Here is a 27,299-nt window from a genome sequence, read left to right as displayed (position 1 = left end):
TTTTTTTTTTTTTCTTTCTTTTTTTTTCTTGCTTTTTTCTTTCTTTTTTTCCTTCTTTTTTTCTTCATCCATCCATCTATCCATCTATCAAGTCCATCCATCTATCCATCCAACCCATCCATCCATTACCAGCCATCCATCTCATCATCATCCATCTATCCATCTAGTTCTATTATCTATCTCTATCTATCTATATCTATCTATCTAGTCTATCTATCTATCTATCTATCAATCAATCAGTCTATCTATCTATTCATCTATCCATCCATCCATCCACCTACCTACTTACCTACCTACCTACCTACCTACCCACCCACCCAGCCCACCCACCCACCATCATCCATCCATGTAGTTCTATTATCTTATCTATCTTATCTATCTATCTATCTATCTTATCTATCTATTCTATCTATCATCCTATCTATCTATCTATCTATCTACCTACCTACCTACCTACCTACCCACCCACCCACCCACCCATCCACCCATCCATCCACCCATCCATTCATCTATCCATCCATCCATCCATCCACCCATCCATTCATCTATCCATCCATCCATCCATCCATCCATCTAGTTCTATCTATCTATCTATCTATCTATCTATCTATCTAGCTATCTATCTATCTATCTATCATCTATGTATCATCTATCATCTATCATCTATCATCTATCATCTATCATCTATCATCTATCATCTATCTATCAACTACAGCCAGCCAGCCAGCCAGCCAGCCAGCCAGCCAGCCAGCCAGCCAGCCAGCCAGCCAGCCAGCCAGCCAGCCAGCCAGCCATCCAACAAGTTCTATCTATCTATCTATCTATCTATCTATTCTATCTATCTATCTATCTATCTCCATCCATCCAGCCATCCATCCATCCATCCATCCATCCATCCATCCATCTAGTTCTTTATATCTATCTATCTATCTATCTATCTATCTATCTATCTATCTATCTATCTATCTATCAGCTATATCATCTATCCATCCACCCATCTATTCATCTATCCATCCATCCATCCATCCATCTATTCATCTATCAATCCATCCATCCATCCATCTAGTTCTATCTATCTATCATCTATCTATCTATCTATCTATCTATCTATCTATCTATCTATCTATCTATCTATCTATCTATCTATCTATCTATCTAATCTTTCATTCTACCAAATTTATACAACCACCCATCTTCCAGAAAACTGATCTGTGTGATATGCAACAACCCAGACATATCCTCTAATCCATATTTTGTTTATTTGATGCCTTCTTCTCATTAATGCCCAGAGAAATAGCTTTTGATTAGATTGGTTGGGTATCATGGTAAGAGAAGAAATCATCCAACTGGGGAAGGATAACCTGGAAGAAAGCTTTATTTGTCACACACACTCACACACACACACACACACACACACACACACACACACACACATCTCATATCCAACAACTCTGGGCAACTTATAGCATAAAAACAGAAAAGATATTAAATACATTAAAATCAACAGTCATGGAATACAGTAGGTTTATACTTTATCAAGTTGCTATGTTTGTCACCTTTAAGTAGCAAGAAACAAGGCCACAGTATTCTCAGCTCTTTAATCCAGATAACTGTTGTGTTAACAGCCAGTCTGTTTAATAGCCAAAGTTTTGAACTGGGACCAGGGAGCCTGGATCTAATCCCTATTTTTCTGTAAATCTCATCAGCTGATTAGGGCAACTCACTATTTCTTAGTATAATCTATTTTAGAGGGTTCCTGTGGGATTAGAACATGGGAGATATACTTTGTATATCCCTTTGAGTTCAAGAAATATGAAATTAAATTTAATGTGAAGGGGAAGGAGGGTGCTATAATATTAAGACAAGAAAATATCTTGGTCTAAATCAGTGCTTTTCAAACGTGGCAACTTGAAGAGGTGTGAATATCAACTCCCACAATTCTCCAGCCAGCCCTATTGAGTTGACATCCATACATCTTTCATGTCACCAAGTTTGAGAAACATGGGTTTAATGGGAAGAATCCCATAATTTGGAGCCCAGTTCCTTTGCTCGCCAAGTATATGTTCTGGTTTGCAGCCATTGTCCTTCCAATGGTTTTTTCCCCCCCCTACTTCCATGAATTTATGCATGGGCTTAGCATTGTAAACAATTCCAAAGTGAAAAATAAAGATATTATAAATACTTTTCCCCCCTGAAACTGGTCTGCTAGTGAGAGCTACTACTGCAGCCCTTCAGGAGCAGAATTGTAAGTAATATAACACAGCCTTTCAGATCATTCTTAATGCATGGGACTCTCCTATGAATAATGTAAAAGCTATGTAGAGGGAGGAGAGGGACTCTTCCACTGGCTTGGTCTAGCAGTATTGATAGTATAATGCAGCCTAATGGCAATACTTAAGGGAGCTTTTGTGTAAATTAACTCCCAGCATTTTGCTGGACATAGCACATGTTAATAGTGTACTAGTCTTCTGCTCCTTTGGGACTTAACAAGTGTTGAGTTTCTTCTTCTTTTAGATATATATCCCTTGGCCACCTCCTATGTAAATATCAGGAGAGTGCAAAGTGGAAGTGTTAACACTGCATTCAGAGTGACAGACTGATCTATTTCTCCTCCACACTTCATTTATGCTATAGAAGAGGTCTTCTCTACTTCACAAAGCATTGAGGAATGGCTGGCCATCTTTATGGCCTCCTGTTCTCAGTATACAAACATTCAACCTACATAGGGATGCTCTTCAACTTATGACCAGTTGCTTAGCAACCGTTACGACAGACACCCCCCCCAAAAAAACAGATATTCAATTTTGAAGTTACAATGTTCACACTGCCCCCAGGTCACATGATTGCAATATGGGTGCTTGGAAACTAGATGTTTGCAGCATCCCGCAGTCATGTGATCACATTTTCAACATTTTTTTGCTGTTTTCCTGCATTTATGTCTGCTTTCTGGAAAAAAAATCCCCATTCATTGGGTATAATGGATTTCCTTAATGACTGTGGCATTCACTTAATGACTGTCACAAAAAATGTCATAAAGTCAGGTTTAGTCATATGGCGCCCAGCTTAATGAACACAACTGCATACAACTATAATTCTGAGCTCAATTACAGTCGAGCTCAATCTGCAATTGAGCTCCGAATTATAATTGTAAATCGAGGGCTCTCCGTAGAAGAGTCACCCTGAACCACGAGATGGGCAGCAAGTAAATTTGCTAATAAAGAAATAAAGAAATGCATAAATAAATATGAATGAAGCAAAGGAGAGTGGCTTGTCTGTTAACTGTTTAGGATTATTTTACTTTGAGGGGTGGTTTTCTTACTTGCATCATTATGCTTTCCAACTCTGCACACAGCTGGAAATGAATAGAATTGAATAGAGCTCAAAGTGGCCTTGGAGGTCTTCTAGTCAAGCAGGAGACCCTATATCATTTCAGACAATTAGTAGTCCAGTCTCTTCTTAGAAACCCCCAGGGATGAGGTTTATAAGTCATGGTGGCACAGTGGTTAGAGGGCAGTACTGCAGGCTACCTCAGCTGACTGCCAGCTGCCTGCAATTTGGCAGTTCAAATCTCACCAGGCTCAAAGTTGACTCAGCCTTCCATCCTTCTGAGGTGGGTAAAATGAGGACCTAGATAGTTGGGGGCATAGGCTGGCTCTGTAAACCACTTAGAGAGGGCTGTAAAGCACTGTAAAGTGGTATATAAGTCCAAGTGCAATTGCTATTGCTATGAAACCCCCACAACTTCTGAGGGCAAACTGTTCCATTGGTTGATTGTTCTTGCTATTAGGAAGTTTCTCCTTAGTTCTAGGTTGATTCTCTCCTTGTTTAGTTTCCATCCTTTGTTTCTTGTCCTGCCCTCTGATGCTTGGGGGTTGACTCCCTCTTCTTTGTGGTAGCCCGCTCAAATACTGGAATACTGCTATGATGTCACCCCCTACTGCTTCTTTTCTCTAGTCTAGCCCAACCCAAATCCTGCAACCATTCTTCACCAAGAACATCCCTCTGCAGCTAGGAAAAGTCTGCCAAAGGTGCTAAAGGAATGAGAAAGAAGTTCAATCGCAAATTCTTCTTCGTCAAATTGGTTGAAACCTGATGCATCAGGAGGATGAATTTCTTCCCTTCAACAAAGAAGAAACTACAAAAGCTACGTTTCCATGTAGGAGGAGGAGGGGAATTCTATTCTTAGCAAGCTTTTTGAAGTCATTTTTCTTTCAGTTGCGGCCATCTGCTTATGAAGCTGGAAGCTGGAACTGGACCCAGGCTGGAAATTTCCTCTTCAGGAGATGTGATTCAGCACCAGTTTATTTTTGGAAAGGGCAAGTGAGTTTAAGGTAGCATTTTAAATTTTTCTAAGAGTAGTGAAGAAAAAAAAAGAGAGTGCAGATGGGACAAGCCTAGAGGGAGGCTTGTTTTACAATGAAGGATTCAAGGAAGGGTTAAAGACTCCCGAGAAAGCAAAGGGCTATGATTGGGTTGTTATCAGAAACGTGGCATGAGTATTAACTTTAAGCATGTCATTTGTTGAATAAAGATTTAAAAGATCATTACTCTTGAATTTGTTTTTCTACCGTCTTCTTCAGTCTGTTAAAAGCACCTTTGTTTTTATGGTTGGGTTTCCAAGAAAAAAATTGCAGGTTACAGATTTCTCATGATGAGGAGATGCTGTTCCTTCCCCTCATGTGAAGCTGAGACAGACAAAAGCTGTCTCTGAATGTCTCATCTTTCATTGTTGAGAGTCCCTTGGACTGTAAGGAGATCAAACCAGACAATCCTAAAGGAAATCAATCCTGACTGTTCTTTGGAAGGACGGATGCTGAAGCTGATGCTCAAATACTTTGGCCAACCAATGGGAAAGAGAGGACTCCTTGGAGAAGACCCTGATGTTTGGGAAAGATGGGAGGCAGAAGGAGATGGCAGAGGATGAGATGGTTAGATGGTATCATCGATGCAATGAAGATGAATTTAGGCAAACTTCGGGAGGCAATGGAGGATGAGGGGACCTGACTTGCATTGGTTCATGGGATCATGAAGAGTCAGACAGGACTTCACAACTGAATAACATGTGTCTCCAATCTTTCTTATCTTCCCTGGCTTCTATTAAATACCAAAGGGAAGATGGAAGATGGAAGACGGAAGATGGAAGATAAGGAGTGTTTTTCAGATTGGGAAGTGTGTATGGCAAAGGACACTTCAGAGTGATGGTCAGATGTGCAACAGAAAACAACAACACTGTCGTTGTTATTGCTGTAAAGTTGTGTTGTATTGTATATTTTGACAGTAAAGTAGAACACCTTAGGAAGAAAAGGTATGAGAAATGACAAAGCAGATGCCAGGCCTGGAAGCCTTCTTTTGCATTGGGCCTTCCAACCTGCCACATTCAATATTGTGGGAAAATGGGAGGGGGGGTTATATTGAGTATGGGAGATATATAGTCAAAATAACATTCCTTTCTGAGAGAGTTAAGGACGTCTTGCCCTGCACCTGGAGCAATGTGATTGGGAGGCATCTCCAGTTGGGATGGTGTCTGATTGGACCATGGGATGGACAGGGGGTTATTGGGCAGTGGTGGGATTCAAAATGTTTTACGACCAATTCTGTGCGTGTGGCTTGGTGTGTGTGGTGTGGCTTGGTGGGCGTGGCTTGGTGGGCGTGGCATGTAAAATCTTCCATACCCTCCCCATTCCAGGGGAAGGTTACTGCAAAATCCCCATTTCCTCCCGATCAGCTGGGACTCAGGAGGCAGAGAATAGATTGGGCCAGTCAGAGGTAGTATTTACCAGTTCCCTGAACTACTTAAAATTCCCATGACTGGTTCTCCAGAACTGGTCAGAACCTGCTGAATACCACCTCTGGTGCCAGGCAGGGACTTTCATTTGGGAGGGGAAAACCTGGAAGCTTCCAGATAATAAAATGGAACTCTGAGGAAACTCAATCTTCATAATCTTCTTTCATTAGAGGTATTATTTGCAACCCTGACAGCAGATTTTGGCAGAACATTGGATTGTGCTCTACCATGGAAGACATTCCTCCAATTAACTCAACTAAATTGACAAGGAAGTATAATGGGAGAGATATACTGTATCTACCTTGACTTTTTCCTGCTTTTATCCCAATGCATGCAAGTCTGAATCAGGAAAGCATAGCAGAGTGAAAAAAAGATGGACATAGAAGCCAGGTTAGTAGTAGACATATTTTCTTTAAGGTACACTGGAGTGTCTAAACCATAGGCGGGCAAAGCCAAGACAAGTATAGGAAACTAGAAATCACTAATTACTAAACACACATATGCACAAAATTAACAGCACCTTCAAAATATGGGGAAAAATAAACAATTTTTAATGCAATGGAATAACATTTATCAAGCCTTAGAAAGCCAGAAAATCTGGATGATAATTACAGAAAACCTGTATGCAGAAAGAGGTATGTTATGGCTCTCAAAGCATTCTCTCCAAGCTGCTTTAGGAATTAATACAGACCTTGCTTCTAAAGAGTCCTGGTGGCACAGTGGTTAGAATGCAGTATTGCACTCTAACCACTGCGCCACTGTGGATCAACCCTCTTATGCAGGCCTGCCTGGTATCTATGTTCCGTAAACCCTGGATCTACTTAAAATCCAATCTGAAAATGCCAGACATCCATTGCCACAAACCATTTCTCTTCCTTCAAACTATTAACTGAAATAGGGGAAGAAAATGTTTATGTTACCATTAACACAAAGGATCAATGCCAATGACGGTGTTTTAGCCAAAGAATGGGCATTGCTTTATTTATCCAATGTGGCCATAGATATTTTCTTCATTTAACCACTTGACAGCAAGTAAAAATAGTAATAAGATATGCTGGGGTTACATTGATTATTGCACACTAACTTTTTTTCCTCCTCCTCCTCCTCCTCCTCCCTCCCTCCCTCCCTCCCTTCCTTCTCATTTACAGTTTTATTGATCTTAAGTAAGGGTGAATGGGATATTCCCGTGATGTTCTGGGATGAATCTTACATACCATATAGATGCTTTTATTTCTGATGCACAACTATGGCTAAAACTCAAGAAAATAGGTTACCAGGGCAGCACTCCATTGATTTCATGTTCGCTGATACTTCCTGAGCAGGGCTAGATGCTTTATCTATAATTCAGAAGGCTACAAACCTGCTAGATCCTGGAGGAGATGCTAAACTATCACTCTACAATGATCGGAATCCTGTTTTCAGTTGTTGCAACAAGGGAGGCCAAAGAGGCTATTGGCACAAAAATGCAGGCTCGTCAGGTAGCTTGTAAGATTCCAGTCAGTGCCTGTTGAATGACCAGCATTCAATATTTTGAAGTCTAGCAAAACCAACAGCAATATGGCTGAGGTTTGATTATAAAAGGTGTTTATTATGCTTTGCAAGTTGTTGTTGTTAGTTGCAAAGTCATGTCCAACCCATCACGATCCCATGGACAACATTTCTCCAGGCCTTTTCCATCATCCTCTGGAGTCCATTTAAGTTCATGCAGATTGCTTTGGTGGCTCCTTCCAGCCACTTCATTCTCTGCCGTCCCCTTCTTCTTTTGCTCTCAATCTCTCCCAGCATGAGGCTCTTCTCCAGTGAGTCCTTCCTTCTCATTAGGTAGACAAAGTACTTGAGTTTCATCTTCAGGATCTGGCCTTCTAAAGAATAGCCAAGGTTGATCTCCTCTAGGACTGATGAGTTGGTTTGCCTTGCAGTCCAAGGGACTCACAGGAATCTTCTCCAGCACCAGAGTTTAAAGGCCTCAAATTTTTTTCCAAGTTACAATATTTAAATCTTTCTTGGTCAAGAGGGAATCTGGGCCATCTATAATCTAAGCATGTACATAATGCTAAACTAAGGTTGTTTGGTTGGTCTGCCTGCCTTCCTGCCTGCCTGCCTGCCTGCCTACTGTATGTATGTATGTATGTATGTATGTATGTATGTATGTATGTATGTATGTATGTATGAAGTTAGTTAGTTAGTTAGTTAGTTAGTTAGTTAGTTAGTTAGTTAGTTAATTAGTTAGTTAGTTAGTTAGTTGTAATCCTTAGCTTACGGCCACAATTGAGTTCAAAATTTCTGATGCTAAGGGAAACATTTGTTTTTTTTGTAATCAAAGATTCTTTTATTACATTTTCATTTTCCTTTATACAATCACTTAAATACTGTGCAGTTAAAAAAAGAAGAAGCAATAAACAACTCATAACACTTCTATCCTACATACACCCTTCCTTCTACCCCTCCAACTTTCATTTCTCCCTTCCAACAATCCCCTCTTCTACTTCCCCTCCCCCTCAGCCATTCCTTTCTCCCCTTCCCACCATCTCACCCTCCTTACATTCCCTTCTCACTCCCTCTTAATTCCCCCCTCTTCTTTCCCTCTACACCTCGCTTCGGTGTATTTCTAGTATTCATTGGTCTATTTGTTTTGTACTAAAACAAAAGAAAAATAAAAGGAAAAGAAAGAAGAAAAGGAAAAAAGGAAAAAAAAGCAACAGTATCCAAGTGCATTCATTGTTCTGAAAATTGAGTCTATACTTCCACCCTCCCCCCCACCCACCCCCTGAACCCCCCTCCCTGACCCCCTTCCAACTTCCCAGGTCCCATTCCCGGCATCGTTCTTTATCAAGCAAAGTCTGGAGTATATTGAAACCAAATAGATTAGAAGTTACAAAATAATAAAAAATAATAAAAAATAAAGAACAAAAAAGAAAAGAACAATAAAAAGGAAAAAAAGGGGGGGAACCCCCCCCCCAAGAAAGAGAAGTCAATATACTCTCTAACATTAAACTCAGCTTCTCATTATTTTTAAAATCTTAAACAATGTCTTTACCTGCTTCCGCATATAAATTCTATACCTCCCATCCTGCCTTTACCCGTGTCCGCATATATATTTTATCCTCATCCATTGCTCCTCTCATATTTACTCCACCCTCGTGTAGACTCTCCAGATAATCTTTCTTAACCTTGTATTCAAATAACAATTTATACAAAAATCAGCTTACATTCTGGATCAAGATAATCTAATTGAACTTTCACTACCCTTCCATCTACCCCACGCACCCGACTCCATTCATCCCAAACCACAATCCAAGAAAACTATGATCTCCGCTCTCCTCGCCCCAAAGAATAGATCATGCGCAGTTTAAATTAAGATTCAAACAAGTCTTATATAAGTCCCATACAATATATGTCCAAATTCAGCACCGCTTCTTTCAGTCTCAATATCTCTTCATCGGTATACAGCTTTGTCATTTTATACCAGACAGGAGTCCTGAAATTTTATTCAAATTGAAAATTTAAGAAATATTTTAAAGGCATAGCTGGATCTTTATTCTTTACTCTTCTGCCCTTCCGGAAAGGGAAAGCAGCACCCTCCGCCTTGTAGCCACGTGTCCCGCTGCTTATCTTCTCCTTCTCCTTGTCTTTCTCCAAGTCCGGGTGAATCAGGAAGTCCCGCCTTCAGAGTTTTGTAGTAAAAATCTCGGGCTTCGCAAACAGAATTGAGACAATATTTTTGGTTCTCAATGTGACTGTGATACCAGATGGCACTTCCCATTTATATTGTATCTGAGAATCTCTGAGTTTTTCAGTTAAGAAAGTGTAGTCTCTCCTTGCTCTTAATATTTGAGATGGTATTTCTTTAAAAACAATCAAGTCCTGTCCATCGATTCGCAGCCTGTTATTGTAGAACTTCTGTATTATCGCATTTCTGGATTCTCTTGTGGTGAAATATATAATTATGTCCCTCGGAAGCTGTCGTTGTTTTGCTACACACGAGTTCTGGCGATAAATTTTTTGAATCTGCCAATCAAAGTTAAATCCCGGACTTCCCACCGAGCGTCTGAAAGCTTCAAAAAAGGTCTGTTTCAAATTCTCCTGTTCCTTTTCACGCAATCCTCTGACTCTTATTGCAAATGCAGTCTTATTGTAATTTATCATAACGAGTTGTTTTTGAGCATTTTCAACTTCCTGTTGTAACATTTGAATTTTAGATGTCAAATTAGAATTAGTTTTTTCCAAAAGTTCCAATTTGTCCTCCATTTCAGAAACATAGCCGGTCATAACAATCCTAACTCTGATCGTATCTTCCCTTGTTTGAGCAATCTTGGCGTCCAGTTTATCATATAAGTCCGATAAAAGTTGTTTAATTTCCTGTCTGAACTCTTTAAGGGTTTCAAAAAGAAATTCTTGCGTTAAGAGATCTCCAGTAGAGGGCGTGGGAGGCAAGGGCAGCGATTTTGTAACAATGTCTTGAGATGTATTATTAAGGAAACGCTTAGACTGCTTCGATTTGGGAGCCATTATAAAAAAAACGCACAAACAAACAAAGTCTCTGCTCCCCTCGGTTTTAAATGGGATACTATTTATAGACTTTTAACAGTTAATAAGGAGAAGTCTTCAGGAGAATAGAACTGATTGAGTGTGTCATATATCAAACGCAGAAGCTATAAAATCGCCATCTTGTAACGCAGCTGGATAAGAAAACCTTTTACAAAATTGAAGCTGGTATTTTGAATAGTAATAAGAAAAAAATTTACAACTTCAAGTTAATATTTGGTTTTGAAGCCATTTCAAAATTTATCTGCCTGCAGTTAATAAAACTCTATTGCCTGAATATGCAGCTTTAAGTAAAGAGGCTGAGTTCCCCTTTTATTTTGAAGTTAAGGCTTGGCAAAACTTTCAGTGAGTAAACATTGTAACAAGACCGTTCAGCAGATTCATCACCATTTAACTTCCAGATAAGCAAAGTTAATGAAGGAGTAACATTCTTGTAGAAATAAAGCTAATTAAAAAGCTTCTGCTGGCCTATTGTGAAACCAAAACATATGATAAGCAATCTCTTTTGTTTTGAATTCTTGTGAATTCTTGTGAGGATTAACAAAAAGTGTTCATTATTACCGGAGAAACCAGCCTGCTCGGCGCCATTTTAAAAGCCTCTAAATAAATAATTTTTCGGAGGAGAAAAAGAAAAGAAGCTAAAATGTTGATAAACAATTATTGTGCACGGAAATGGATTCAGCTCGTGATAAGATTAAATCAAACAAAACTTTGAACTGAGTGGGGGAGACCTACTTTGTCCTGCACAAGGCAGTTTGAAGTTCCCAGCACGGACAGCCGTTCTGCCTTGGGCTAGCCCCCCTTTCCCTGCAAGCACAAAAGCTGCAAAAATCGAAGAGCATTTGCCAGCAAAACAGTTTCTTCTTTCCTTCTTGCCTGAAGGATAAGAAAACCTGATAAGACGTCAGATGGAAGATCCTCTAAACAGGTACGTAGCCAGGAATTCGGAGGCAGCTGATTTTTTGCTGCCACCACCAGCAGGCTCCTCCCAGGAAGGGAGGGAAACATTTGTTAAGTGAGTTTTACCCCCATTTAACCTGGTTGTTAAGTGAATCTGGATTCCCCGTTGATTTTGCTTGTTAGAAAGTCATAAAAGGGGATCACATGGAACCAGGACACTGCAGCCATGGTGGGTGGGGTTTCGGGAGACCAAAAATGCTGTATTCAGTGTATAAGCAGCACCCAAATTTTTACCCTCTTGTCTGGGGGGAAAAGGTGTATCTTATACTCTGAAAAATATGGTATATAGATTCAATTGCTGACAAAGAGGTTGTCCAAAGTCAACTAGTCAGCTTCCATGACTGAAGGTGGCCCTGAAGCCTGGTCCTTCCACTCTGAGTTCCAGCATTTTAACTCAAAACATGTTCTGGTTCTCTCTTTCATACAGTTTATTAGTTAGTTCCCTATGTACAAATCAGATGTATGTGAGGTGTCTCATTAAATCAAATGGTCCACTTGAATCAATATGATTTGAACCTTTCAGGTTGATTCAGTTGTCTATATGTCCGAACACAAAACCCAATTTGATCCCTGTTAGGTTACTATAATCCATGGGTGCAGAAAGAGATTCAAATTCTGTCAGATTGATGAGCTATTCTGAACTCTGTGTCAGATAATTCCACTCCTGGAATAATCCACTCTGGTTGTCATTTTGAAAATCGGTACAATTTAGCAGGGAGGGTTACACCTTTGGAACAGCTATTTAACAGAAGCATATTGCCAGTTTCCAGGTGGGTAGACTTCAAATGCCCAAATTCCAAAGCCAGTCTGGCCATTGATAAGAATTCTAAGGCTCCACTAGCAATTGCCAGTTGTTGGGAAAAGACGCTCTTTGATGTTTTTGCATATGCAGATTAGCTGTCATTGCAAATAGGAAAACTTTTTATCATATATTTGTCAGGGTTCCAAGTAATATCCCTAACAAAATAAAACTCTGAGGTACGATGTTCCTCAAAGTTCTGTTTTATTAGAGATGTCATATTGGCACATCTGGGAAAACCCGAATCTGAAAGTTTCCAGGTTTTCCCCACCCAAAAGGAAGTTCAAGTCCCTGCCCAGCACCCACATGTCCATCCCATGGTCCAATCATGCACCATCCAAAACAGGAGATGCCTCCCATTCCTCTCATTGCAGCTGCAGGGCCAGATGACCTTGGCTTTCTGAGAAATAATGTTATTATGGCTGTATATCATCCACACTCTGTATAATCCCCTCTCCCATTTTCCCACAGTAGAAAATGTGGCAGGCTTGAAGTCCCAAAGGTAAAAGATGGCTTCCAGGTCTGGCAATATTTCACAAGAGGCGGTGGTGACATCAACAGCATTTTTCATAGCAATCCTTCCTCCCCCCACCTCCCCATTTTTTTAAAAATTATCCCTTCTGATTCTTCTCTCTCATTTGCAGGTAAGCTCCTCCTGAATGAAAACTTACAGTTCTGTAAGCCTCAGCGTCTTGAAGAGTAACCACGAAAGAGTGGTCAGCCGGTTACCTGAGAGATTTCTGGGGACAAAAAAAGAAAGAATTTACAATCAATCGGTCATCATCCCCTCTTCTTTGCAATTTCGTTCCCCTCTGCAAGCAGGTAGTGTAAGTTGAAACAAACAAACAAAAAACAAACAAAAAAGCCAAAAATAGTTAGAACTAAAAACATGACAAGTTTGGAATTAAACCAGAATTCCCCATCCATTTAAATCTTGAAAGGAAAACAATAAAGTTGAGGGAAAATTGACAGCATGTGAAACATTCTCTCTGAGCATGGATAAGGTGAAAGATAAAGGTTCATCTCGCACATACGTGCTAGCCGTTCCCGACTCTAGGGGGCATTGCTCATCTCCATTTCAAAGCGGAAGAGCCAGCGCTGTCCGAAGTCATGTGGTTGGCATGACTAAACGCCAAAGGTGCATGGAACACTGATACCTTACCACCAAAGTGTTCCCTATTTTTCTACTTGTATTTTTACATACTTTTGAACTGCTAGGTTGGCAGAAGCTGGTACAAGAAATGGGAGCTCACTCCGTTATGTGGCGCTAGTGATTTAAACCGCCGAACTGCCGACCTTTCTGATTGACAAGTTCAGCATCTTAGCCCTGAGCCACCGTGAATGCTATTAAATTAGGAAGAATCTGTAGCTGCTATTCTCAAGGATTAATTTGTAATCTATTTTTAAAGGAAAGAAGAATCACTACGTAAGCAAATATTGATCAAAATAGCATATATATTCCAGCCATTTTTAAAAGCAAAGTTTGATGTTCAGAATAATTTGTTTAATACATTCATCAGAATCCAGCAACTAACAGAAATTATCCATATTAGCAACTATGTGTTACTTTATGGATTTTTTGTTTACTTATTTAATTCCAAAATATTTACTATTCCAAATTGCGCAGGCAATTCATGTAAGTTTCGTTGCTTCTAATTCATTGTCAATACATGAGCAATATGGAGTAATAATAGTTCACTATTAAAGTTATCTGTTATAAATAATATATAGTTATGTCCATGGATAAACACATAAAGTACATAAATATCTGGATATAATTTGAACATTTATGATCTTAAAGGAGCCTTTCTCTCTTACCCGTAGTTCTTTCAATCTTCATAAGGAGACAATGCTAACATAATCTTCAAGGTTGTTCCACCAATTCAAATATAATTATCGAGTTTCCTACATCACAATGATTAAGTTCCAATGTGATTTGCTTTGATTTTAGCATTAGGTGTCAAATGTACTCAATTATATCTTGGGGCTATGAGTGATTCTAGTTGCTGCGGTTAACAAATCATGGTTAACAAAGTCTAGCTTAACAAAATTTGTAAATCCAATCAACAAATGCAAAGCTATGAGGAAAATTAATGTAATATAGTAAAGGTAAAGGTTCCCCTTGCACATATGTGCTAATCATTCCCGACTCTAGGGGGTGGTGCTCATCTCCGTTTCAAAGCCGAAGAGCCAGCGCTGTCCAAAGACGTCTCCGTGGTCATGTGGCCGGCATGACTAAATGCCGAAGACGCACGGAATGCTGTTACCTTCCCACCAAAGGTGGTTCCTATTTTTTCTACTTGCATTTTTTATGTGCTTTCGAACTGCTAGGTTGGCAGAAGCTGGGAGAAGTCACGGGAGCTCACTCCGTTTTGTGGCACTAGGGATTCAAACCACTGAATTGTCGACCTTTCTGATCGACAAGCTCAGCATGTTAGCCACTGAGCCACCGTGTCCCTTCATGCAAGAATGATAGTTGAGTAATAACTTGCATCCAATTCTCCATCAGCACAGAGTAACCATCATCAGCACAAGACACCAAATAACAGCCTTAAATTACAGGAAGGCAAATTCTGGATGAATGTGAAGGGAACCTTCCGTCAGTTAGAACATTTTGTCAGAGGAACCAATTATAAAGAGAAATGTTGGTTTCTTTTCCACTGGATGAGTCCAAGAGCGTCCAGCCTTTTGCCCTGTCTTCCTTAATTTGGATTCCTGCAATGACTGGCAGTTAAACTGAAAGGACCCTTTCCACTCTACAATCATTAGGCAACGACTTGAACTTTAAAGAGTCAAGGGAAAAAAATGCCTAAATGATAGAATGTAAATCTTCTTTTGCTTGTTTTCACAGCATAGAAAAAAATAAAAAGAACACCCCTTCACTCACAACCATTTCCATCAGTTCTTCTAGTCGTTTTTGCAGTTAAGGATATATGTATTTTCCCCCAGCGACAGGAAGTCATTAAAATTTCACTGATTTAACTTCTTCAGAAAGAGTCATTCTCCTCAAACAACTTTAGCTAAGGAACAACTGGCTTATGGTATCTAATGGCATAGTAACCAGACCAGTTTACCAGACTGATAAATTCCATAATCTTTGCATGCATGGATCAAATTTTTGCAGCGTTTTAACTTATTTTCATAATAACATAACTTTGACATTTGAATGATATAATGTGCATCAATTACATAGTTGTTTAGTGACATCATCATGCAAATTACTAAAAAAGGATGCAAATTATGTACATCACCCCAGTAATATCCCACTCTCCAATTTAACCATCAGCAATGAAAGTCATACAAAAGTAGAAAACAAATATTTTCTCCATCGAACGGCATAACGAAGTTCCTGCTTATAGCAATGAAAAGTTTGTAGGCTGTGCTGGAGAAGACGCCTGTGAGTCCCTTGGACTGCAAGATGATCAAACCGGTCAGTCCTACAGGAGATCAACCCTGACTGCTCCTTAAAAGGCCAGATCCTGAAGATGAAACTCAAATACTTTGGCCACCTAATGAGAAGGAAGGACTCCCTGGAGAAGAGCCTCATGCTGGGAAAGACGGAGGGCAAAAGAAGAATGGGACGACAGAGAAGGAGGTGGCTGTATGGAGTCACAGAAGCAATAGGCATGAGCTTAAATGGATTCCAGAGGATGGTAGAGGACAGGAAGGCCTGGAGGAATGTTGTCCATGGGGGTCACGATGGGTTGTACACGACCACGATTAACAACAACAACATTTGCCCAGGTTCGCCTGGTGCACCAGTTGCGCCCCTACCTGAACCGGGAGGCTCTCACAACAGTCACTCGTGCCCTTGGGACCTCTAGGCTGGAGTACTGCAATGTGCTCTACATGGGGCTGCCCTTGAAGAGTATTCGGCGACTTCAGCTAGTCCAGAATGCGGCTGCACGAGCGATTGTGGGTGCACCTCGCTTCACCCACATAACACCTATCCTCCGCGAGCTGCACTGGCTACCTGTCGATCTCTGGGTACGCTTCAAGGTGCTACTTGTCACCCATAAAGCCCTACATGGTAGTGGATCTGGGTACTTGAGAGACCGCCTACTGCCAATTACCTCCACGTGACCTATTAGATCTCATTGATTAGGCCTCCTCCGAGTTCCATCTGCCGGTCAATGCCGACTGGCAACTACGTGGAGGAGAGCCTTCTCGGTGGTAGCTCCGACCCTATGGAACGATCTCCCTGTGGAGATTCGTACCCTCACCACCCTCCAGACCTTCCGCACAGCCCTCAGAATCTGGCTATCCCGTCAGGCCTGGGGCTAAGACTGTAACCCGCCCGAATGGTATGAATGTTGTGTTTTTAATTATGTATTGTCTTATATGTTAAAAGTTTGTCTCCCCCTCCCTTTTGGGTTGTGAGTCGCCCTGAGTCCCCCCAGGGAAAAGGGCGGCATACAAATAAACTTCTAAATCTAAATCTAAATTAGTGGTCCACAACTGAACAGCAGTCTGTATGTTGAAGAGCATAGGATCTTTGGCTTTGATTCTGATTCTCACTCTACAATGTGTGTAGTCCAGAGGTGGCATGCTGCCAATTCACACCAGTTCAAGCGTACCAGTAGTGGTAGCGGCACAAGGCTCCGCCCACCCATTGAGACATCAACACGGACCTTCTGCATATGCCCAGATACGCATGTTCCCACTACCGAACCGGTAGTGAAGATAATAGGACTACTACATAGTCCAATGCAAACCTTAGCATCTTAAAACTAGAGCACAGCATAATGATCCAGGTGGCAGGTTTTATATCAAAAACTGGGAAGATACCAGAAATGCAACTTTACAAAATCAAGAGTAGGGAATTTTAACACCAAGGGAATGAGAAAAAGAAACCTAAATTCGTTTCTTGCATCTTTGTGTTATTCACATTGAGACTGTTGCCATGGCAACCTGAGATCAACTTTATAAGTCCCCACTCTGGCTGGGAAAGGCATAACCTCTCCCCTAATGTGTGAAATCTATTTACCCAGGAAGTATTTCTAAGCCACTGCCCCACCCCTTCACTCTTTTTCCAAGGTATTTTGCGCAAATATCTTGTTTAAAGGCGAGAGGGGAGGGGACAGAAAGAGAGAAATTACAATAAAGAATGTTTCATTTGCACAATGCATTTTAGAGATCTTTGATTTTGTTGACCCATTATATATAGACTTTTGTAAGCAAAATATTTTTAAACATTTAAGCATATAATGTAAGTCTATACAGATTCTCAGTCATCCAGGTCACGGTTGTCCCACAGGTGTTTTTTCAAGAGGTAACTGGACTTTCTTGTTTTTTCTTTGAAGATGTTTCACTCCAGATCCAAGAAACATCTTCAGCGCTGACTGGATGGTGAATGAATCCTTCTATTCCCCACCATCCAGTCAGAGCTGAAGAAGCTACTTGGATGAGAAGGGAAACATCTTCAAAGGAAAAACAAGAAAGTCCAGTTGCCTCCTGAAAAAGCACCTTTGGGACATATAATGTAAGGATGCATGCCAGACAATATTTAAAAAATGGGGGACAATATTCCACTGCTGGCCTTTTTAAAAGAATTATTTACAAATATCCTTAAAGAAATCCCACCCGTTTTCATTCACAAATGTCTTCAATGGGTTAACTTTGCTACGATTTGATGTAAACTCATGAAGAATGTTTTCCTTTTATAAAACAAATATTCTTATCATTTCCATATAAATATTTTCAGCATATGTTTACCAGGTTCTTATACAGCTACTTCTTTTAATGTGCAAGTTTCCATGGCATACACTGTTTTCTAATGGGCCTCTTAAACATTGTTATTGTTATTTTTGTTGTTGTTGTTGTCAACCCAAGAAAGATTGAACCCTAATGGACTCCATTCAATCTTGGGGTAAATATCTCTGGTGGCGCAGTGGTTAGAATGCAGTACTGCAGGTTACTTCTGCTGACTGCCGGCTGCCTGCAATTTGGCAGTTCAAATCTCACCAGGCTCAAGGTTGATTCAGCCTTCCATCCTTCTGAGGTGGGTAAAATGAGGACCCAGATTGTTGGGGGCAAGAGGCTGACTCTGTACACTGCTTAGAGAGGGCTGCAAAGCACTGTGAAGCGATATATAGAGTAAGTCTAAATGCTATTGCTATTGCTAAATCTCGAATTTATTTATTTATTTATTTGTCAACAAGTGCAAGGAAACAAGTATGAAACCACATGAAAAAATGGCACAGATAAATGGATATAAATAAGCAAAAAAGTAAATGTATAAAAAGAGTACATATAAATGGGACAGTAGGACAGAGATGGTAGGCACGCTGGTGCGCTTATGCCTGGCCCCTTAGGGACCTCTTATAAATTTAGTCCCACACATATCCTTGAAACTTCCCCTTTATATTATATCTTTTGACCCAATGTTGTTTTACACACACATACATCAGAACAGTGATACTTCTATGCAAAAATGCTTCAGCATTATGATTTGAATAAAAATCAGAATAGCAAAGAACTATGCAAAATTATAATGTAGCAGATTTTATATGAGTCATCTGTAATGTTTCTGGCATAAGGAAAGAGTGTGAAATTGTAATGTGGTTTGAGGAAAGATACTACGAGAATCCAGCCACGGGGCTTGATAAACCACGATCAGCAGCTTAGCACATTATCTGAAGCCAAGGGTGGTTTATTCAACAAATTGGGTCTTATTTGTGCTGCTTGAATCAGCTTCCTTTCCTTTGCAGTATATACACATGGACAGCTTCACAACCTACAACTTTTAATTCATATTGTATTGCCAATGTGCAAAATATTATATTTCTCCTTAAAACCACCCATACTTCCACTGTTCTCTCACTCACACTGCATCTCTCACACATGCTTCCTAAGAATTACACAAGCCATGGGATTCTTCCCCTCTTTCGTCTGTGCACCATTCTTTCCATGCCCTACTGCATGTTATAAAGCCCTCTTGTTGTGACCTTGTTTGCTGCCACAAATGGCAAGGTGTGTGAATCGTGAGCAAGAAGCCCAGAGGATCATTAAGGGCACAGCCTGCTAAAGGAAATGCTCAGAGCCAGGAGAGAGGAAGTCACGAAGCAAGCTCTGGGAAGTCGAGGCCATCGCAGACCACAACAAGATCGCCTTTTAACTCTTTGCATGCGCTCCACGCACAAAGCCACCAGCTGCTACTGCTCAAGCCTTAGGAAAGTGACAGTGAAACTTTTTGGCATCAAGTGCTGCAACTCAGAAGAGGAGCTGCCCAGGGGTCATGCGCGTGCAGGAAAATGTACTTCCGGTTTCCGTCATGCACATGCACACCGGCCAACTAGTCTTCCAGTAACTGGATGCATTGGACGTGCAACAAACAACTGGCTGGCGCGCATGCTCATGCTGGAAAATGGAAGGCCAGCTCTTCCGGCTTCCTGCACTGCCGCACACATGAAGTCCAGCTGATTGTCACGTGCGAAGGCACACCAGAAACCTGGAAGAGGAACGGGTGATGCTGTGTGTGCCAGACCACATTGCTCTGCATGCCACTTTGGGCATACATGCCATAGGTTTGACATCACAGGCTTAGGGGAGAGAGACCTGAAGTCTTTGGCATTCAAATACCTTTCTGTTCGGAATTTGGGAAAACATTGACATGGGGCATTGTGTGGAAGAAGCTACAGTTCAATCTTGGCTTGCACAGATGTGAGGGCAATGTTGAGATGATGGGAAGCAGAAGTAGCCCCTGTCTCCTTCAAACTAATGGAGGAATCTGTCCCCAGAAGTGTTTATGGTAGAAGGACCAAGCCCATCTCTACCTGGCTGTCTCTGTCCCATTTTCCACACATTAATTTTTAATTTTCGTAGCATTCTAAGTCATGGGGTCATCAGGTGGTGTGTATAGTTCAAGGTAGTAAATGCTACTATTATGGTCTCCAAAGTCCATCCAATGTATAAATGCATATGTAAATTTACCAACTTTGGCTTAATCAAACCCCAATTAGGCAAAACTGAGTTCAGTGTAAATCCAAGAAGTTTGAAATATTTTTTCCCTTTTTCTTTTCTGATGGGAGGGGAATGTCCAAAAAATATACCATTTGGGGGTACATTTGGGTGGGCTGCATAAAATTTTAGCAAGGGATTCTCTGCCCGGTTTCTGGGTGGACGTGGCCATGGCGGGCGTTGCCTAGTCGGCCTCCTGCACCACGGCTGGGGGGGAGCGTTTTTGCCCACCCCAGATTCCATAAGTTTCCTTTGAGCCTCCGGGAGGGTAAAAACCAGAAGTGGAATTTTGGGGTTCCCTAAACTGCACAGAATTTTAATTAGAGGTTCTCCCGAACCCCTGCAAACCCCCAAAGCCCACCTCTGTTTGGGGGAGGGGAATGGATTTTGTGATGAGCCACTTTTTAAGGGTTAAAGTGTCTCAACCAAATACTTTACTGTGGAGGGAAGTAAGTAGGGCCTTATGACACTCCTATTTCCCACAGATGAGTAAGGCTAACCATTATAGTTCATGTTAACTATTCATGATCTTAGTCTGAAGTCAAGTTTTCATCTTAGATTTCTTTGACAAGCACACTTTGCCAAGATAACGTTCACCAAAGGGAACTTAAGCTATTCACTGTGTATAAAGTAGGGCTGGGCACGAGTGTCTTTTCAGAAATCTCTGACGGGGATGGATCCTTTGTGCAAGTGAAGTAGAAATTCTCCACAATTTTGCAAATGCAAGAGTCCTCCTTCAATGGGGGCATCAGCCCTATTATTTTTTTAAAAAAAAATACCCATGAGAAAAGTCTTCCTTGGATTCCCCCTGGAAATCTCTCCCTTGAAATTGAAAAGTAGAAAGCCAGAAAGAATGGAGAGCCAGATATATTGTACACAGTGAACAAGAACTTGGCCGCCTCATTGATAATTCAGTGCAAGAACTGAGTTATACTGCACTCCTGAGCCTTTCACCATTCTCTGTTTTTCAAAGAAGTTTTCATCCCTTGATTTAAAACTACTTGGAAAAAAAATGCACATTTTCTACTCCTGAGGTGAGCCCAAAGCTCATCCATTTTCTGGAGGGATACAAACAAACAAACTCCAAAATAGAGACTGAAGAGAACTTTTGCCACATTCCTGGAGATATTAACTGAAGAGCCTGAGAGTAGTGCATACTATAGGCCCGTGATGGTGAATCTATGGCATGTGTGCCACAGGTGGCACGCAGAGCCCTCTCTGTGGGCATGCAAGCCATTGCCCAGCTCAGCTCCACCACGCATGTGTACAGGCCTCCCGCTGGCCAGCTGATTTTTGGATCTCTGTTGCATATGCAGGAGAAGTGTGTGCATGCGCATGGGGGTGGGGGGAGCGTGGAGAGTTGCAGCGCCCCCCATGCCTCATTTTCGGTGGCAGGAGGCTTTAGGGAGGCCTGCTAGGCCCAAAATGGGGCATGGGGGCCACACACATGCACAGGGGGCTGGGGAAGTGCAAGGTGTGGGGCACATTGCATTATAAGTGTGAGCACACAGACACGCACTGTCATGCGCACGTGCGCAATTTTAGCACGCGGGGAGAAAAAGGTGAACATCACTGTCCTAGGGTTTCTTATTTGGTGAACGTATTCTCCACCTTTCCTGTTTACAATACATCTGTGTGCATATGCATGCATGCAGCTAGCTGCTAACTAGGCAGATAGTAAGAGCCAGGGCTAAAAGACTGAAGCGTTCTGTTTTGAGAAAAACAAAAACCTTCTAGCAAACCGTACCGGATCATTTCCAATGTGCTTCTGTAGAAAACAAGCAGGAAACGTTCACCAAGGTAGCATGTGGGAACGCACTCTGTGCTCCGATGCCTGGCAACGTTTGTTTGCGTTTTATTTAAAGCTTCAGGGATTTTTTTCCAGAGGACTTTTCTCCTTGAAAATCCAGAGCAATTGGAAGTTCAGTGCGAAGGGAAACGGCATGTTTGTTTTTCCCTCAATTAAGCGCCAGCACAAAAAGGCTCCACTATTAAGAGGCATTTTTATTCAGCTAAATTAAGCCAGATGCCTCATTAATGACACTTACCCACAAGAGCCTCTGTAATTAAGCTGTGAACTATATTATTGTGATCAGTCCTAGGCAATGGCAGTAGGATGTGCCTGCTAGGAGGGGACCCTGAGCATCCCCTCCTCCTGGAGATGATGGGCTTGTTTGAAGAACAACCACAACAACCACAATAAAGCCCCTTCCCCACCCTCTTCAAACAGTCCTTGTCCTCAATGGTTGGCTTTCACTTCACAGCTGACGTTTCGGTATGTTTGTTTCTGCACAGGCAAGTTTCTCAGTGCATTTTAATAACAGGTTGCCAGCTCTTTTTTTTTTTTTTTAAATGCTGATCTGGAGGATAAGTTGCACAGAGCTTCCAATGATAAATGCTTGGAATAAAACTAGAAGGGTAACATGAACTTCTTCAAGTGTCTGGTGGTAATCTAACACAGAGTTGATGGTGGGGGGGGGAATTGCATGACACACAATTTATTAGTAAATTAAGAGTAATGTCAGGGTTCCAAATAAAACCCCCAACGAAAGAAGACTCCGAAGCTTGAGTTTGCTCAGGACCCTGGACAGCACCCCAGAGTTCGGGGGAGCTGGTAGAGTTGTTAAGATTTGGGTTATTGTCAGGGTTCCAATTAACACCCCCAATGAAAGAAGACTCCGAGGCTCACATTTCCTCAAAGTTCCATTTTATTAGAGATGTCATATTGGCACACCTTGGAAAACCCGAATCTGAGTGTTTTTGCATTTTACATACAATTATCTGCTACAATGTTTTACCTGTCAATTACTACTTCAGCTTCAATCACAACAATACACGAGCACACAATAGATATGAACTTAAGGTAAACTGTACCAAACTTGATTGCAGAAAATACGACTTTAGCAACAGAGCGTTCAGTGCCTGGAATGCGTTACCTGACTCGGTGGTTTCTTCCTCAAGCCCCCACAACTTTAACTTAGACTGTCTTCTGTTGACCTCACCCCATTCCTAAGAGGTCTGTAAGCCCCTGCTTACAGATGCATAAGCGCACCAACCTGCCTACCGTCCCTGTCCTAATAATCTAATTTATTTCTATCCATTTCATGTACTCATAATCTTGTATATACTTATATCTATTATCCTATACATGCTTGACAAAACAAACAAATAAATATTTTTTTCCAGGCATCTGAGCCATTCCTGCTCATGCTCATTAAAGATTCCTACAAGTGTGATAATTGATCCATCCTTTGCTGATAAAATCTACAGAAATCCTGTAACAAACTGCTGTGTTTCATATATCAAGCCGCTTCCCACACCCCTCCGGAGCTATTTTAAACCTATTTCATCTGCATGTCATTGTTAGCAAGATATCAAGGATATCATTGTTAGCAAGATAGCAAGGCAGCAAGGCTGCCAATTTCTCACATTTCTAGCCTATAGAAAATAAAATTCTAACCTAGCTGTTGTAAAGGCAGATAAGCAATGGATGCATTTATTGGTAAAGCGGTACCAATCTGCATAACGCTGAAGACTCTGTGGATATGAGTGGTCCCTATTCCTGAAGTGTTACAAACTAAAAAATTCACACAGAGGAGAGATAGGGAAAAGAAAGTGATGCTGCATTTATCAAAAATTGTATCTACTGTACATTCAATTGAATGTTTAATATAGTATGGCATAAAGCTGCTCAGAGTTGCCTTGAATCGTGAGATGGGCATAAAATGAATTAATGAATATTAAATATTAAATAAATGGGCAAACTATAGCCCATCTTAGTGTAATTTCAGGATCACTTCAATGTGAGATCATGTTATGTTTCTGACTCTTTCCTGCAGAAAAATGCCTGGAAGTGTATCAGAAAAACACTTACTGTCTCTATCTATTTTTCTGTTTGTTTTGACTTCATCCTTCAAGATGCTGTCAACAAATTATTCCTAAGGCAAACTAGTCCTGAAAGACAGAACATCTCCACTCAATAGTGGGACACGAAGACTCTACTATTGAAGAAACTTCTTGGATGAGAAGCGAAACATTTTCAAAGAAAAAAACACTAAGAAAGTCAAGTTGCCTTTTAGAAAAAACACCTTTGGGACAATTGGGTGATGAGAATCTCCCATAGACGTTCCATCATTGGACCAAATCCTTTTCCTGAATGATAACATTGATGAGGGCTTAATGAAATAAAGTTAAGCAAAACTTTTTTAAATATTTCAGACAAATCCCCTACAAATCATCTCTCTTTTTTTCTATTTTATATGTCAGCAATAAGTGGCTGGCATTTCCCAGAAAAGTCAACTTTAATGGCTCTCCAATATTATGGCATCCTCCATTCCATTTAGAAAGGCAAAACTGACCTCACGTGGTCCATCGAATCGCCTTCTTCCCATCCTTCCTCTGATGCCATAAGACGTGCTCTGATCATTCCAGTCATTTCCAAATAGGAGCGCCACAGAAATAAATTTTATGTTTATTTATTTGTATCCCACTTTATTATTTTTACATATAACTGAAGTTATATGGATGTATATGTGGTGATCAGATCCAACACAACTTCTTCCTCCTATTTTTCCCACAACTACCTTGGGGTTTGTTTGTTTGTTTCATTTTTTTCCCCAAATTTTTTTTATTAGGTTATAAAATAAGATACAAAATGAGGAAGATACAAGTGAGGAAGGGCTGGGAAAAAGGAAAAAAAAGCATTGACTTCTGACTCCCTCTGTTGCAGTAAAATAAAACATTAACATCAAACCCCACCTTTTTGCTTTTCCATAGTAATATAAACTAGACATTTCTATGAACTAATTGGTAAAACTCAAGATCAAAGTTTCATTTTTTTTCTGATCTCAAGCACAAAGTTCAGAAGTGGTTTCCATGTGACACCAAAGGTACAGTAAAACCTCTAGTCTCAAACTCTTCTGGCCATGACCAAATTGGGTTCCGACCAAAAAATTCACAATGGTTTTTTCCCCATGGCCAATTTCCCCTTCCGCGCCATTTTTTTTTCCTAAGCGCCAAATTTCCAAAGTTAGGTTTGGGTCATGACCAAATCGCTTTGCGACTAAAGTTTTGGAATGAATTATGGTTGTGATCAAAGTTTCCACTATACTTATATTTTTTTCTTTATTTAAAAGGGTCAATTTAGCCATTTCAGCCAACTCCATCAGCTTCTGTAGCCATTCATCCATGGTTGAAATCAAAGTGTCCTTCCATTTTTGGAACTACCTTGAGAGGTGAGATGAGGGAGAGTGACTGACTCAAAGTCACCCAGCTGGCTTTCATGCCTAAGGTGGAACTAGAACTCCCAGTTTCCCACTTTCTAGCCTGGTTCCTTAACCACTAGACCAGCACATCATGGCTCTGGAGCCACATGTGGCTCTTTCATCCCTCTGCTGCGGCTCCCTGTTGCTCAAAATATGCATCACAACCACCAATTTGTGACACCCACTGGAATGTGATTTACTGAGCTTTTCAAACCCCGGTAGGCCAATCATGGTTGAATCCAAGAAAAGAAACGTTTCAGAAGAAAACAGAATGTTTAATTCACTAGTTTTGTGGCTGCTCAGGAAATAGTCAAGCACCAGAAGGGTTTTGTGGCTCCCGGTGTTTTCTTTTCTGTGGAAAACAGGTCAAAATGGCTAAGAGTGTTTAAGATTGCTGACCCCTGCACTAGACCAAACTGACTCTCATTATAATTCTTTAGCGGATTCTAACCCTACACTCACATACCGGGTGACCAAATCATCTTCATTGGGTTTATACAACTGCACCAATTAATTAGATTTGATGTTTTGTTACCCTATTTTTTTCTCTTCCCCAACAACAAATAGTTGTTATTAAATTGATTCATTTTTTTTGCTGCATTCTTCTTATTGCAAAATCTGGTCAAAGACTCTAATAAAGATATTTGATTCAATTCAAATCCCCTCCCCTCTTGATTCCCCCTGACCTGTCTTGTTTGGTGGATGTTTTCCCTCATTTGGAAAGAATGTGCTGCCTTCTTTTCCAGGGATAAGTGCTGAAAAGTACACCCAACACATCTCAGAAGTAGCGGTGGCAGCACTGCTTCAGTGCTTGCTGCGGATTAGTCTCTGCAGAAAATAGCCTAAAGTGAAAACTTCAATAAATCAGCACAAAGACTCTGCGGGTTTCAGCCAAGACAATGCCTGTCAAAGGGCAGAGTGAACAAAGTCTGTCAGGAGTTCTATGCTCCCCTCACTCACAAACAGGAAAAAGTGAATGAGTTAGCAGAACTGGGTTCATTATTAAACCGATGGAACAAGTGGTGCTTCATGGCTGCGAGGCACACTCCCTCCCTCCCTCTCACTTCCTCCCTCACAAAGACGCTGCTTGGCATCAGTGTCAGGAGGCATACATTGTTTTGCATCCTGTCAATATGGAAATAAGCAGAAGAGAGAGAAAAGGAAGCTGACGACAACCATTTTTCGCCTACCAATGTGGATCCGCAGAATCCAGTCGTGCTAAAATACAGTGTGTTGGGGAAAATAAAGGTAAAGGTGAAGGTTTCCCTTGCACATACTGTATGTGCTAGCCGTTCCCGATTCTAGGGGGCAGTGCTCATCTCCATTTCAAAGCTGAAGAGCCAGCGCTGTCTGAAGACGTCTCCGTGGTCACGTGAGTCCCCCCCAGGGAAAAGGGCGGCATACAAATAAAGTGAACTGAACTGAACTGAACTGGCAGGCATGACTAAATGCCAAAGGTGCACGGAATGCTGTTACCCTCCCAACCAGAGGTGGTTCCTATTTTTCCTATTTGCATTTTTTATGTGCTTTCGAACTGCTAGGTTGGCCGAAGCTGGGGCAAGTAACAGGAGCTCACTCCGTTTTGTGATGCTAGGGATTCGAACCGCCGAACTGCTGACATTTCTGATCGACAAGCTGAACGTCTTAACTACTGAGCCACCGCATCACTTGTTGGGGAAAATAGGATAGGCTATAAACAAGAAGTTAGAGGAGGGTCTGACTCCTTGTTTTTGCCATCCCGTTTGCTCCTCCAAGAAGAAAGGGTCAACTTATCCAAATAATAATAATTATCCGGAAGGCAGGATAAGAAGCAATGGATAGAAACTAATTAAAAAGGGAACCAAACTTGAAATACATCAAAATTGCCTGAAAGTTAGAACAATTAATCAGTGGAACGGCTTGCCTTCAGAAATTGTGGGTACTCCACCACTGGAGGTTTTTAAGAAGAGATTGGATGAGATGTGGTGGCACAGGGGTTAGAATGCAG

General features: G+C 41.1%; 1 protein-coding gene across 1 annotated transcript in view; it reads right to left on the bottom strand.

Moving 5' to 3' along the window:
- Window positions 1-27,299, bottom strand: part of NTRK3 (neurotrophic receptor tyrosine kinase 3) — a 477,242-nt gene that overhangs the window by 309,904 nt on the left and 140,039 nt on the right. Inside the window, exon 4 of the mRNA XM_032233717.1 lies at window positions 12,761-12,829. Coding sequence (XP_032089608.1) covers window positions 12,761-12,829 — 69 coding nt within the window. The remainder of the gene's footprint in view (window positions 1-12,760; window positions 12,830-27,299) is intronic.

The sequence above is a fragment of the Thamnophis elegans genome, chromosome 16, assembly GCF_009769535.1.
Source record: "Thamnophis elegans isolate rThaEle1 chromosome 16, rThaEle1.pri, whole genome shotgun sequence".
Taxonomy (NCBI): domain Eukaryota; kingdom Metazoa; phylum Chordata; class Lepidosauria; order Squamata; family Colubridae; genus Thamnophis; species Thamnophis elegans.
This window is presented reverse-complemented; position numbering and strand designations above follow the sequence as displayed.